This window comes from Cygnus olor, chromosome 1 (assembly GCF_009769625.2).
Source record: "Cygnus olor isolate bCygOlo1 chromosome 1, bCygOlo1.pri.v2, whole genome shotgun sequence".
Taxonomy (NCBI): Eukaryota; Metazoa; Chordata; class Aves; order Anseriformes; family Anatidae; genus Cygnus; species Cygnus olor.
This window is the reverse complement of record NC_049169.1, coordinates 29,052,541-29,066,362: the sequence shown is the minus strand read 5'-3', so window position 1 is coordinate 29,066,362 and position 13,822 is coordinate 29,052,541. Positions and strand designations below refer to the sequence as shown.

At 43.2% G+C, this 13,822-nt stretch overlaps 1 protein-coding gene across 2 annotated transcripts; it reads left to right on the top strand.

Annotated features, from left to right (window-relative positions):
• The first annotated feature begins 869 nt into the window (after positions 1–869).
• On the top strand, positions 870–11,835 carry IFRD1 (interferon related developmental regulator 1). 2 transcript variants are annotated; one of them, XR_005817984.1, is made up of 12 exons: positions 870–1,221; positions 2,943–3,047; positions 3,805–3,886; positions 4,306–4,430; positions 4,731–4,888; positions 5,996–6,046; positions 6,136–6,314; positions 6,408–6,516; positions 8,380–8,514; positions 9,361–9,489; positions 10,461–10,638; positions 10,785–11,186. XR_005817984.1 is itself a non-coding variant. In XM_040550580.1 (12 exons), the coding sequence occupies exons 1-12, from the start codon at positions 1,176–1,178 to the stop codon at positions 11,235–11,237; spliced, it is 1,305 nt and encodes a 434-aa protein (XP_040406514.1). In that variant the 5' UTR covers positions 871–1,175; the 3' UTR covers positions 11,238–11,835. The 2 variants fall into 2 exon arrangements, 1 of the variants encoding a protein (XP_040406514.1); XM_040550580.1 differs by having other exon boundaries at positions 871–1,221; positions 10,461–10,556; positions 11,148–11,835.
• The last annotated feature ends 1,987 nt before the right edge of the window (positions 11,836–13,822 follow it).

Sequence of the window (13,822 nt, the reverse complement as noted above, 5' to 3'; positions counted from 1 at the left end):
GGCCCTACCAGCACCCCCCAAATATCACAACTGATAACCAGTAACCATTTTCCAGAAACAGATGCTGAAGCTATTACCATTTGCTCGCTAAGCCATTTGCTTACAAACAGCTCGCTAAGCCCCGATTCCTTTATTTTCCGTGTATCATTTACACAGAATTGTTATGAAAGTTTATCTTTCTGGAAGCCACAGCATGAACGTGTTTTGTACATGAAGGGATTCAAGTAACGCCGCCACTGTTGCACCTGAGATAACTTTTTGGCACGTTCTGGAAAACCGCCCTCTGCCCCTCAGCCACTGCAGTGTGAGCCTCTAACGTTCATGTTTCGGAATTGTTGTCATTTAACCTCTTGTTAGTGGATGGGAATGTTGTTATTGAGCTTAGCAGAAGACAAAAAATACTAGTTTTTGGGTAAGATTCAGATTTTAAGCCACATGAATTGTACACCACGTGGGCTTTCAGTATAGATGTAGACAGTAATAAGGATTTCTGGGTGGTTAGCGTGAAAAAACACGAGAAATTCCTTTCTGCGGCCACCAGAAGCGGGTTTTGTTCCCCGACTTTCACAGCGTCTCCCTTCTGACAAAAAAATAACGATAAAAACAGGGTTTTTGTTAAAGTTGTACCCACCACACGCGCAGAGAGCCGGTAAAGCCCCTCCACGCCCTTCCCCTCCCCCCCCCCCCAAATCTCGTCAGCCGAGCCCGCCGCCCCCAGCATGCCCCGCGTCACGGCGCCGCTGACGTCGCGGCCCCTTCCGCGCGGCCGCGTCACGGGTTCGCGCGCCCGAGCCAGCCGCCGCCCGCTGATTGGCCGCGGCGGCGGCGCGGCGCCAAGCCCCGCCCCCCGGGTATAAAAGCGTCGCCGGGCGCCCCCTCGGCGCCTTTCGCCCCGGGTGCCTGAGAGGAGAAAGATGCATCGACTCCGCTCGCGGGCCTCCACGGGGATTTCTGCCTTCGCCGCCCGTCCGTCCTCCGCCTGCCGCCGCCAATCCCCTCCGCTGCCCCGGCCCGGGAAGGCCGCCTCGCAGAGACGTTGGAGTAAAAAGCCCGCCTGCTCCTCCATCGGCTGATCCTCGGCCCTGCCCGGGCAGGGGGGGAGCGCGGACACCGGCACCCGGCCGGAGGGAAGGGCAGCGCGCGGGGAGCGAGCCGGGCCGAGCGCCGCTGCGGCCATGCCCAAGGCCAAGAAGCGGGGAGGCGCCCACCAGCGCGGCGCCGGTGAGACAGCGGGGCCGGGAGCGGGGAGCCGCGGGGCCTCCGTGAGGCGCCCGCCGGGCCCGGGCTCCGCGCGCCGGGGCGGGGCCGGCGCTGACAGGAGCCGGCTCCAGGGCCGCCGGGTCGCGGCCAGTGCGCATGCGCCTGGGGGGGTGCGGGGGTGCGGGGGGGGACGGGCCTGGAGGCGTTGGCGGGGCCCGGCCCGCGGGGGGGTGTCAGGGCCCCGGGCTGCCCTCGGTTTGGGGGGAAATACGGGCCTTTTGGGCTAAAGGGGGGTTGTGGGAAGTGCCCAGTCTGAGTGAGGAGGGTTGTGTGGAAAGGAGAAGGGGGTCATGGTGGCTGGAGGGCGTGGAGGCTTTGTTGGGGGCAGGGAGATTGCCCTTCCGGCTGTTACGGCCCTGGCCTAACCGCACGGGCAGCTTGCAGTATCCTCCTGCGGCTGCCTCTCTGTGCAGGGCTGGCGGTGACTATTGCCATTTTGTCCACCGGGTTTGACATCACTAGGAGCATGAAGGTGGCCGTGCCAGAGCCATGAGCTTTACACGTTCTCCATCCCTGCAAGCACGTTTGTGTTTGCCTTCTGTAACCATAGGAAACACCACGAGTGTGGGCAGTGCAACAGCCAGGCGTCTAAGGCTTGTTAAGCCTCCGAAATGTGAATTCAGCTTTACTGGAAAATGCTCACAAATTGATCAAGTCAGGTTTGATTCTGCCTAAATAAAAATACTTTGCTGGGTCTTGGTAGTCAGGAAGTCTGCCTGAGACAGGCAAGCATTGTGCGTTGGCCTCTGATGTAATTTTTTTGGTACCATTGCCTCTAAATTAAGTGGAAGAGTAAAATTTGGAGTTCTGTGGAAGGCATCTGGAAAGGCTGTTGGACAAACAGCGGTAAAGTTATTTTTTTCTTAATCAACTTCAGTAGATTTAGCTAGAATAAGGCAATAATAGAGCTTACAGTATTACCAGCTCAAACTCACCCAATTATTACTGCTCTAAAAATAAGATATGAAAAGCTCCAGAGATGAGTACCACAGGCAGTAATGATGCCTTCTTAAAAGACTGAAGTTACTAAAAGGAGGCCTTCTTGAAGGGGAAAAAAAATTCTTCCTCTTGGCACTTTGATGTTTTAGCTTCTACTGAAAATGAGCTAAGACTACAACTCTCTCAACTTGCTTAGAACATAAATCTTAGCGGCTGGAGCAGTTGATCAGAGCACAGGGCTGGGTGTTGCTGATAGTGCACATACTGCACTTAATCCAGTAAATCCTGCGTTGAACTGGGTAATGTATGTTTGCCTACGCTTCTAACCTAGGCCAGCCTGAAGTCCTGCAAAATTGAAAAGTAAAGTTCGTGTGGCAAGTTTTTAGGTAGTTGTTCCGAACAGTTAAATCAATATGAAGCTATTTTTAGGACACAGTCACAGGAAAGTGCAGTAACGTGACTTGGGTTACAGGAAAATTCCTAAACGTAGAGTTAGGATTGCTACCAATACTTGGAAAACTAGGTGGGTTCTTCCCCACCATTCACACATGATTTTCCAGAACTGAGCCCAACAAGTCTTCTGGACAGGTGGGAATAAAGGAGGAGGTAGAGGGCTGGACACGTGCTTTGGGTCTGGATCAGAGCAAGTGGGTGTGTTGAGAGGATTAAATTCTACTTTTGGTATCCAGATCTTTCTTTTCTGTGTTCAAGTTACTGACCAGTTGTGTTCATCTTTTTTTAAGGTGGTCAGCCCAGAAATGTGCAGCCTTTTAGTGATGAAGATGCTTCAATTGAAACTATGAGCCACTGCAGTGGCTTCAGTGATCCTGCTAGCTTCACTGAGGATGGTAAATTCTTTAATTTTTATCTTCCTCTTTTATTATTAGGCTTCTTTCTGTGGGAATGATAGACTTTAGAGACAAAAAAAAAAATCAAGGTACATTACAAAAAATTGTCTTATAGGTGAGGTGGTAGAAAGTGTGGGGGAGTTTGAGACGGAGTTAGTTGCACTTAGCAGGTTGGGATGAGGTTTGTGCTGTGGCAGACCCCTCTGTAGGCAGCAGCTTGTCTCTTCCTCAACCTGGGCTGTTGCTAATGACCCCTCATTGGGAGGAGAGGACTGAAGGCCTGCTTCTGCTTCAGGGGGATGAGGCTGGGAGCCTCCCCTGTGAATACGTGCGACACTTGTACCCAAGCTACTGTTGTGGAGGTGTCTGATGTGATGCCAGATACGACATGAGGCGTTCACTGCATCAGCGGGGAATATCCCCCTGTGCGTCAGGGGGTAGAAATGGTGGACAGGATGAAAATGTACTGCTGGCCGGATGGGTGCTGGTCTGTCAGTCGTACGAAGCTTATGTGAGACCCAATTAACTCCTGCGTTCATTTTTAGAACATGTAACGAGCAGGTACGGAAACAGCATGGGTGTATCAACCGGTCAGCTTTCATAAGAGGCAGTTTGATATAGCTGTTGTAATACTGAACAATTCTGTTGCTGTTGTCTATGCTGAACTACTTCTTATTAGTACTAAAAATGTTCAGTGTTAGATACTAATGTCTGCTAATAAAATATGCATCTAAATAAACTATTTCTTATGGATTAGGGCCTGAAGTTGATGAAGAAGCCACTCAAGAAGACTTAGAATACAAATTGAAGGGATTTATTGATCTTACGTTGGACAAGAGGTATAGTATGCTTTGAAGAAATTAATTTATATGTTGTTTGGTGGCTTCCTGGTAAAATAGGGGAAGTTCTTTGTATGCTTCTGAAACTACGTTTATTTCACCCTGGAGAGGGCTTGCTTTTCTTTCGGATCTGAAAAGCCTACCAGGTGCTTAGATAAGTGAGAATCAGACTTTCCGAAGAGCTTCAAGTAGAGTGACTTTATTTCTAGCCTGTTGTACTATTGTGAGTTGTATTTCCGGCCTTGTGCTGGAACTTTTCACTCCTTGAGGGAAGGAGATAATTGATAGCACTTCATGCTTTATAGTTCTGCGGTCGGTTGCTCTCTGTTGGGACCAGAGAAATGTAGATGACCATAAAATCAAAGGCTGAGCTTTAACTGGCATTGATTTCAAGAAGTTTTCCTTCTTTCTTCTAACAGTGCCAAAACAAGACAAGCAGCACTTGAAAGTCTGAAAAGTGCATTTTCTTCTAAAATATTATATGAATTTATCATGGAAAGGAGAATGACACTAACTGATAGCATTGAACGCTGCATAAAGAAAGGTAAAGTGCTTGCTATTAGAAAGCTGTAATGCCAATGCTGTGCCTTGTTTGTTTTTTTTTGGGGGAGAAGTCTGTGAGGCTTCTCTAGTGCTTTATAGAGCTCTTAATTTAGTTGTGTTTACAAAATTCCTGTTCTGAATTTGGATGTCATATTTTAAGTGACCTCAAAAATTAACTGAAATTACATTCTGTCATTCTGTTTGGTTTCCGAGTTTCCACTTAAAGGTTTTCAAACTGATGCCTTTAACTGAAGGGAGGAATGCACGAGGTGATCGCTCACCACAGTATGTTAATGTCTAGGTAAGAGTGAGGAGCAGTGTGCAGCTGCCGGACTGGCATGTCTCCTGTGCGTGCAGATGGGGTCAGGAATTGAAAGTGAAGAGATTTTTAAGACCCTTGGTCCAGTTCTGAAGAAGATCGTCTGTGACGGAACAGCCAGTGTCCAAGCCCGACAGGCCGTAAGTCTTAGAAGGTTAAATGTTTTTGTCCGTTGAGGGACAGAGGGCAGTTTTAGGCAGTCTCACTACCGTGTCATCCAGAACTAAAGGTTACTGCACTAGTGTAAACACCTCATGTTGACGTATGCTCTGGGTGATGCATAGCAAACTTCACTGTCTTAGAGGAACTCCGCCTAAAGCTTCAATGTCATTCTTCCCTTTAACCTAGGAACTCTGGTGGAGAGCTGTTACACCTAGTATTTTGTCCATTTCTTAACTTACAATATTGCACTCCCTTACCGCAGTTCTGAGGGCTGAGCGACACAGGACACGTTTTCAGATTGTCAGTTCTTCTTTCAGGCCATGCTGTTAACTTTGTTCTTGGGTGACTTTGTTGAACTCCTTTAGAAAAAGTTTTCCCTCTGACTGTGTCTTCCTATATTTATATTTTATATTTATAAAATAGTATCTGTCCTCTGGAAGAGGAAATAGTAGTTCAATAGCAGTTTTTTCTACAAACAAAAGCTTGTTCTGGCACTTAAAGTGATGTTTGAGTATAGTTTTTGGATACTGTGTGGTTTTGTAGTGCAAATGTCACTTTGAAAAGAAGAGCCCTTTTCCTCGTGAGAAGAAATGGAGCAGAATTGGGGCAATTGGGAAGGGACTTGTAGGACCTTGTGATAAAAGCTGGGTAGTTCCAGGAAAGGCTGTTGAAGTCAGCGTTCTCATGCAGTATAACTTATAGTGGGCAGAGGGAAAAATTTCCTACAGCTGTAAATAAATGCCATAGATCCATTACTATTTTTAGTCTGTATAATTCCACTAGTGGACTCTAGTGGGATTAAAAATACTTGGGCGAAGGGAGTGCTACATGTAGTACTTGTAAGGTGTTGAACAGAACAGGAGAAGTGAATGTTTAAGAGTGGCATATGTTGTAAAACCATCCTGAGAGAAGACAGGAAGTGAGATCTAACTATTGTGAAGGAGCTGGATTAAGCAATCTTGAAGACTAAGGCTTTAATCTCAAGTCTTCATTACTCCAGCTGCCACACTTCAAACACCATATTTAAAGACTTTGTCAGTCGTAACATTAACATCAAATACTGACAGTTTTTTTCTTTTGTCTAGTGTGCAACCTGCTTAGGGATTTGCTGTTTCATCGTCACTGATGACATTACGGTGAGGATAAGTAATACTTCCTTTTTCTTTTAATTCATGATATGAAAATGTGCATCAACAACTTCCATAATCCTTTTACCTCTGTTCAGGAGCTGTACTCTACTATGGAGTGCCTGGAAAACATCTTCATAAAAGCTTATCCGCGAGATAGAGACACTAATGGTGTATCAAGTACTCCCAATACTGTTCTTCACATCAGTGCACTCTTAGCATGGACACTGTTGTTGACAATTTGTCCAATGAATGAAGTGAAGAAGAAAATTGAAATGTGAGTATCTTTCTGGAAAACAGAACTTGTGACATCGCTTCATTTCACAGAAATGAACAGTAATTAACAACATGTTCATGAAATATTCCTTAGGCACTTGCATAAACTTCCAAGTATGCTATCTTGTGATGATGTCAACATGAGAATAGCAGCTGGAGAAACACTAGCTCTTCTGTTTGAACTGGCACGTGAAACAGATGCTGTAAGTATCAGTCAGCAGTTTTATTGTGTTGGGGTGATGACGACAGATTGTTAACCCATGTTATAGAGTATCCCTGATCTCAGCAAGTGGCATCCAGTTCACTGGGGATGTTCTTGGTAGTGAGACAGCCCCACTTTAATTGGGTACAGCAAGATTTTAGATCAGGTTAGCTATCATTTTTACACTGATTCCGATGCTGCAAAATAGGACCAGTATAAAACAAACAAAGAAACACACCACATTAAACAGTAGTTAAGAGTAACTACAAGTGCAGTGTGCAAGCTCTAGTGTGTAAGTACAATACCAGCTTTTTAAAAAGGGAAACTATCCCTGGAAATAGATTTTCCAAGATAAAACACTATAAAACACTGTTACTGTAGTGGGAACATTCATTAGATCCTTACTGTTCTGCAGGCAAGTTCTAACGATTCCTAACCTGCACAATTCTGTTCTCATATAAAAATCTATCCTTCAGCAATAACCATGTTTACTTCTATATTCTTTTTCAGTATCCTCAGGAAGAGTAACTTGTATAACAGTTAAGCAGCACTTGTGACTACTTTTAGTCAGCTGCAAATTAAGAGGGGATGTCTTGAAACAATTTGCACAAACCTCGTGCAGATACCAGTGTTACTGTTGGAGATTTCTTAGGGTTTGCATTCGAGTTGGATTAGATGCAAGCTTCTCTGTATTACCTCATGCACAGCTGAACTTGTCTTTATGTTCTTCAATATGCCTTATTAATTTCTGGATTGGTTTTCTGACAGCACAGAGGAAAATTGTTTCCACTCACACAAAGCGCAGTTTGTCATAGCTGCCTGAGTGACTCCTAGCTTGATGAAGGCTGCCGTGCTTTGCCAGGACACTGTCCAAAGGACAACTAGTTGACTCAAGGGTACAAAACACATTGGCGTGGCAAAATTTGAAACAGTATGCTGAGAATTGGGTGTAATTTCAAACAGGAGGGATTTGAGTCCTGACTGTGGAAGCCAACATTGAAAGAAAAAATGAGACCAGAACTTGATCCTTTACTTGGTCAAACTTACTGCCAATAACTATAAATTCAGTAATAAGTCTATATTGACATAGAACCTGTTCTATTCCATTAAGGAAAGGCTCCATTAACTGCTACCAATAATTCGCTTTGGATCCTTAAAAACCACTTCACATTAAAGATGTTTACTGTTTTGTCTTAGATCAGTTTTCTCAGAAAGTAGGCTGTAAGCTCAGACTAGTCAGTTGTCGTGTTCAGATGAGGTGATTCTTTCTTTACATAAGTGGCTTACTTATCCAGGTAGACTACCACTGAACTAGTAAATGAAGGGAAGAAAACACTCCCTTCTGAGGAATTTTGCCTTTAAAAAACGCCGAACAGAAGTGAACTTTTAAATGCTTTCTAACTTAAGGTAGGAAACTTAGGTCTAAAAGACTTAAGGCTATATATTTCTTAATATCAGTGTAATAGCATCTCACAATCAGTCACCTGTAGCATAAGTTCTGTAGTAATAACTCGGAAGTGCCCTCAGCCTGTTGACAGGACTGCCAACCAGGTTCAGCAGATAAATTAGGCTGAGCCCTTTGGTGTTGCTGAACAGGACAACTCAACAGATCTATACATGAAGGATCTGGACTGCTTCATGTAGCTCTGACTACTGGCATGGAGCTGATAGTGTCCCACTTGGGTGACTTCACTCTTAATGGATTAAAGGAAGTTTCTTTATTTAAAGAGACAGGGACATCACTAAGTTAACAGCTTGTAGAGGTTTCCATGACCAGAATTTGGAGAGATCAGTCCCTTGCGGGGACAAATGTTGAGGCCAGAAACTGAACGTGTTTGTTCTCTTGTGATTTTTTTTGGATTAGGATTTCTTTTATGAGGACATGGAACTTCTAACAGAGAAACTAAGAGCTCTAGCTACTGACGGAAATAAGCACCGAGCCAAAGTAGATAAAAGAAAGCAGCGATCTGTCTTCAGAGATGTTCTGCGAGCTGTGGAGGTGATCTTTTTGGCTTACTCAAGTGTATTGATTGTAAACCATGTAGCGTACAACTTAATGAAAATTACTGTTTCAGTGAAGAAGACAGGAGAACTTAAATGAGATTTCAGATTATGCTGATCATTTTTGTTAAATACAATTTAACAAAATTGTAATTTAATTTGTAAATTTAAATGCAACTTAAAATTTTTTAGGAGTTTAGCAAAGTCAAACTTTCCTCTGAATTTGACTTCCGTGTCATAGAGTTTTTTCTATTGAAAACAGGCTGAACATATTGTAAATACTAAATTTTCTTTATTTTATGCCCTGAGCAGATTTTTCATGCAAAACTTGTAGTACATTCAGATTAACATCCCAAATAGTTTAAAAAGGTTTATTTCAAAATATTCTTGTAAAATCTTTTTATTGAATTGATGTGCATAACACACAAATCAGCTTAGTATTGAGACGTTTGTAAATGGTATCTCTGTCAGGGCCTGAACAAGTGTTTGCATATGGGTGGCAGGGAGTAAGTGTCTTAATTCTTGCGCATCACAGATGCTAAGGAGAAGGCTTTGGAGTGATTTGAATTCACCTTTGAGATGACCTGCAAAGGAGTCTGAGTCACTTATTAGCACTTATGTTCCATTGTCACAAGTGGAGCTTTCTTCATAGTACTGCAGTTGAAGGGTGGGGTGTAAATGATGCTCAAACTGACTGGAAGATGACTCAATCTCAGAACTATTTTTTTTCCTGGAGTTGAGACCAATTCCTGAAGTCACTTTCAAGAAAAAAAGTCAGGTACATATACTTGAATGCTTTGTGACTTGAAAAATCATAAATGCTTTTTCCTTTAATTTTGTACAGGAGCGTGACTTTCCTACAGAGACAGTTAAATTTGGACCTGAGCGCATGTATATTGACTGCTGGGTTAAAAAACAAACTTACGATACCTTCAAGGAGATTCTGGGGTCAGGGATGCAATATCATCTGCAGGTGAGCTGCTGTTTGATCCATGCCCAGACTGTTAACTAGAGGCTTCTTGGTGGCAATTGAAAATGAGGTCCAAAGTGTTACGTAGAACATGGTGTAACAAAAAAACAATTTCAAGTTTTAGATGACAGCAGTTAAAGAAATGAATAAAACTTTGTTTAAAAACACGTTTACTTGAATTTGGCAAAGTAAGGGCCATGCCTCCTTGATACAAGATCTATTTTAATACCTTGAGTTAAAAATAGAGGGGGGAAGAATGACAGCGAGGTAGAACTGTCTGGGTGAGTTGGGTTAGCGGTTCGAAGGCTTCTCCAAAAAGCATGAAACTCAGGCTGAATATTTATGTAGCTTCAGGGTGTTCCTACTCACCTCCTGAATCCCATTTCAGTAGAGCGGTGCAGTCTGGCTGCTGTAAAGCTGCCCACTTCCACCATCTCTGTCCTTATCTGTTAGGGACTGCCTGTTCCCTAGTCATCTGTTCCGATGCATATTGGAAGTGGCAACTGCAGTGTAGGGGTGTGTGTTCCCAAAGTGTTCCCAAATGTGATAATTATGGGGTTAAAGTCTTTGGTCCAATGTGAATTGCATTTCTAAATGATTGGGGCAGGGGCTGGCATGTAATGTTTTCAGTTTTCTCAAATATTTTTACAGCCAGATAGAACAAATCAGTGTTGTGAAACCATATGGATCTGTGTCCAGCTGCCTAGTCTTGTGCAAAGGATGTAGCAGGACAGTGTGTGACTTGCTGGGACAAACAAAAAAAATCACGGGGGGGTGGCTTTGTGTTTGCCTGATAGGACTGTTTGAGTTCTTGGCCTTCTTCTGGTACAAGGAAGAACTGTTCCCTGGATCAATTGCAAAAGTTAAGAGTTGTGTTGAGTTGCTGCTGTTTTTTACTGGAATACTGGTATTTTATTCAGTCATCTGTGACTTTTCATCAGAAGGGAAACTTACTGTGTATGTTTTTTGTTTAGTCAAATGATTTTCTTCGGAATGTGTTTGAGCTTGGTCCACCAGTAATGCTCGATGCCGCAGCTCTTAAAACAATGAAGATCTCCCGTTTTGAAAGGGTAGGTTATTGAACCTCAATATATTTTCTTTACTTAACACACTAATAGTATTCAAATTGTGGGCTTCAGAAGATACCATGTTTAAATTTAACAAAGCTTCATTGTTTTGAATGAAAACAAATCTTCGTTGCATGTCTTTGACCTCTTATTTTAGCTTTTCCATTGGGCACCTGTCTGCTTCAGCCTTCCAGGGAGGTCTGGAGGTTGACTTGGTTGCCAGTTGGTGTCAGATTTATGCTCCATACATGTGATGCTTGAGTTCTTATGACAAACAGCCCTAGGTTTTGGGGTTTGGGGTGTTCAGGAAATCTTATATACTAATATACTTAATCTATACCATGCCTGTATGATGCTCAAGAATGACTGATTTATAGAAATGCTTCTAGTCCTTACACTCCAAATTGCCTTTAAGCATACACATTAAAACAAGTCAGCCTTTGGTACAAAGATTATATTGCATGTTTCAGAAGGCCAGCCAACCACTTCCTTAAAAAGTAAAAATATTTTCAATTTCTTTGCATTAAAAAAAAATCTGTAAAGGGCATCAAACTTTTGAATGTCTGTGATTAATTTCTCTTTTTTATCTTGTAGCACTTATACAACTCTGCTGCATTCAAGGCTCGGACAAAAGCTAGAAGTAAATGTCGTGATAAAAGAGCAGATGTGGGGGAGTTTTTCTAGATCTCTGTGGGGTTCAATTTTAACTATTTCATAATTGATTTGTAACCTTTAATTGACTTTTTTTATTTCTGTACTCAGCTTGCACTTGTGCGCAGGGATATTGTATAAAATCTGTAAATAGAATGCATGTTGTTGCTTAGTTGCATATACACTGTACATAGATTGATGTAAGATTGGGTGCTGGGGGAACATTGTAACACGTGCATTAGCTGCAACTTGCTCCAACCCTGGATATATTGTAACTCAACTGTTCAAGGCTGTGCATAAACGTAGTCAACTGCCATGTGTCGGATTGGATTCCTTACTTCACAGTAAGGTAAATTAAATGAATTCATTGACCAAATGTTTTGGTAAAAATGTGCTAATATGGAAGGATGAACCGGTTCATGTGAAGTTATTTTAGTACCTTTTAAAATGCCCTGAGTCATTGATGGACAAAAATTTCTGTATAGTATGAATTGATGTGGAAGAGGACTGAAGCTACATTACCTTCACTTACAACAAAGTAGTAAATGACATACTTGCCTCAATGTAAAATAAAGATTCATATGTTTTCAAATTGGATGTTTAATTTTTGGAATAAAGATCTTTCTCACTGCTTTCTTTGTCTTAGTGATTACTATTCATATGGAAAGTTGGAAAGCTAGCACAACCTCTGTTTTGAAAGAGGAGTCTTTCATGCAAAACTACAGTTAGCTGCCTGTTCTGATGTGGCTGACTTACATTAAACTCCTTGGCAGATCACAGAATCATCTAGGTTGGAAGAGACCTCCACTATCAGCCAGTCCAACCTCTGACCTAACACTAACAAGTCCTCCACTAAACCATATCACTAAGCTCTACATCTAAACGTCTTTTAAAGACCTCCAGGGATAGTAGCTCAACCACTTCCCTGGGCAGCCCCTTCCCCTGCCTAACACCCCTTTCCCTGAAGAAGTTCTTCCTAATATCCAACCTAAACCTCCCCTCGTGCAACTTTAGCCCATTCCCCCTTGTCCTGTCACCAGGCATGTGGGAGAACAGACCAACCCCCACCTTGCTACAGCCTCCTTTAAGGTACCTGTAGAGTGCAATAAGGTCACCCCTGAACCTCCTCTTCTCCAGGCTGAACAACCCCAGCTCCCTCAGCCACTCCTCGTAAGACTTGTTCTCCAGACCCCTCACCAGCTTCGTTGCCCTTCTCTGGACTCTCTCAAGCACCTCGATGTTCTTGCATTGAGCTGCTACATGGAACTGTACCCTGCTGTCTCTGGAAGGTGCATCTTACATACAGTCTGCACAGTAGCCTACTGTGCATTTTTAATGCATACTGTTAGTAATAGCCTGAAATCTGTGGACTAAAGTTCAAATTTTTCCCCATGTTTTGTGCTGCAAAGTATTTTTATGTGACAGGAGACATTCTTAGATGCCCTGTTTTATTATATTGAAAGCCACTACTGTGCCCTCAGTTTCCCTCTTTATAGGACTGAGATGTGCCAATAAAAATGGTCTGCTGTGGGGGGACAGTGAGGGTTTTATGTGAAAACATAGAACTTACATAGAGAAATTACATAGCTGCCACTTCTGAAGGAGCAGATCTTTAAATACGTGAGTTAGAAGCCCCTGATCGCTGGACTAGATGTAGCAGACCCTGCCCTCTTTGAGCTGGTCTGCTCCCTCTGGATACTGGGTGGTCACCTCTGGTGTACTCAAGTAGCATAAAGCAGCTCTGTGGTAGCTTCCTGTGCTCCCTGGGTTTTGCAGAATCGCTTTCTGCAGCACCTCTCGGCAGAGGGCCAGGCACGTGGTTCCCCTTTCCCCCAGTATGCTGGAGGTGCCAGCCACAGAGATTAGGACGGCTTCCAAGGCTGTTAGAGGGAAGGAGGTGAGAGGGGGCCGTTTTGCTGCCCGATTGAGATGTGGTTGGTTTTATAGACCTTTGCAAGCTTAGAAAAGTGGAGGTCTGGATATTGACTTATAATTACAATGGTGTCAGGAATCTTTCAGGGACAGAAGTGAGATTTGTTTTGCGTTTCTGCCCCAACATCTAAGGCTGGCCAGCTTCAAAGGTTCTCAGCATGGAGTAGGAAAGTCTGGGTTGGTAAATGTGTCATCTCGTGTTACCTGAAAGAAAAATACATCCACTGTCAGTTTAAAGCAGTTCAACGTTTAAGAAGTCAGAAAGGACTTACTGTTTTCATGTATGGTCCCTGTTAGCATCAACTGCCTGTCACTTGCATGCTGTAACTCTATGTTCTGTGACATTAGCAATTAAAAAAAGTAAAGAACTATCCGTGAAGGAACAGTTACCACAAACAGCTCAGAATTTATTTTCTGGATGCTGTACAAATTAGTCCGTGCCTTTACACAGTCTCACTTGAAATTATAAGGTGTGTGGGAGGAGGAAAATACTCTGTTTTCCTAGTCTATGCCTTTAAAGTCCTCATAACTGCAATACTATAGAAATGACTCTGCTGCATAGCAAACTGGTTGCTCATAACTACAGTACTGTAGCTATGACTCTGCTGCATAGCAAACTAGCTTTAAAAAGGCATCATAAACCAAAGGGTTAGTGACATATTGATCACCAGTAACATATCTTCCAA

What these genes read in the sequence shown, in the direction of transcription:
- IFRD1 (XM_040550580.1), top strand. Translation starts at nt 1,176, where the DNA reads ATGCCCAAGGCCAAGAAGCGGGGAGGCGCCCACCAGCGCGGCGCCG. An exon ending in TGCTAGCTTCACTGAGGATG is followed by an intron (nt 3,048 to 3,804) that starts GTAAATTCTTTA and finishes CTTATGGATTAG; the next exon opens with GGCCTGAAGTTGATGAAGAA. An exon ending in TCGTCACTGATGACATTACG is followed by an intron (nt 6,047 to 6,135) that starts GTGAGGATAAGT and finishes ACCTCTGTTCAG; the next exon opens with GAGCTGTACTCTACTATGGA.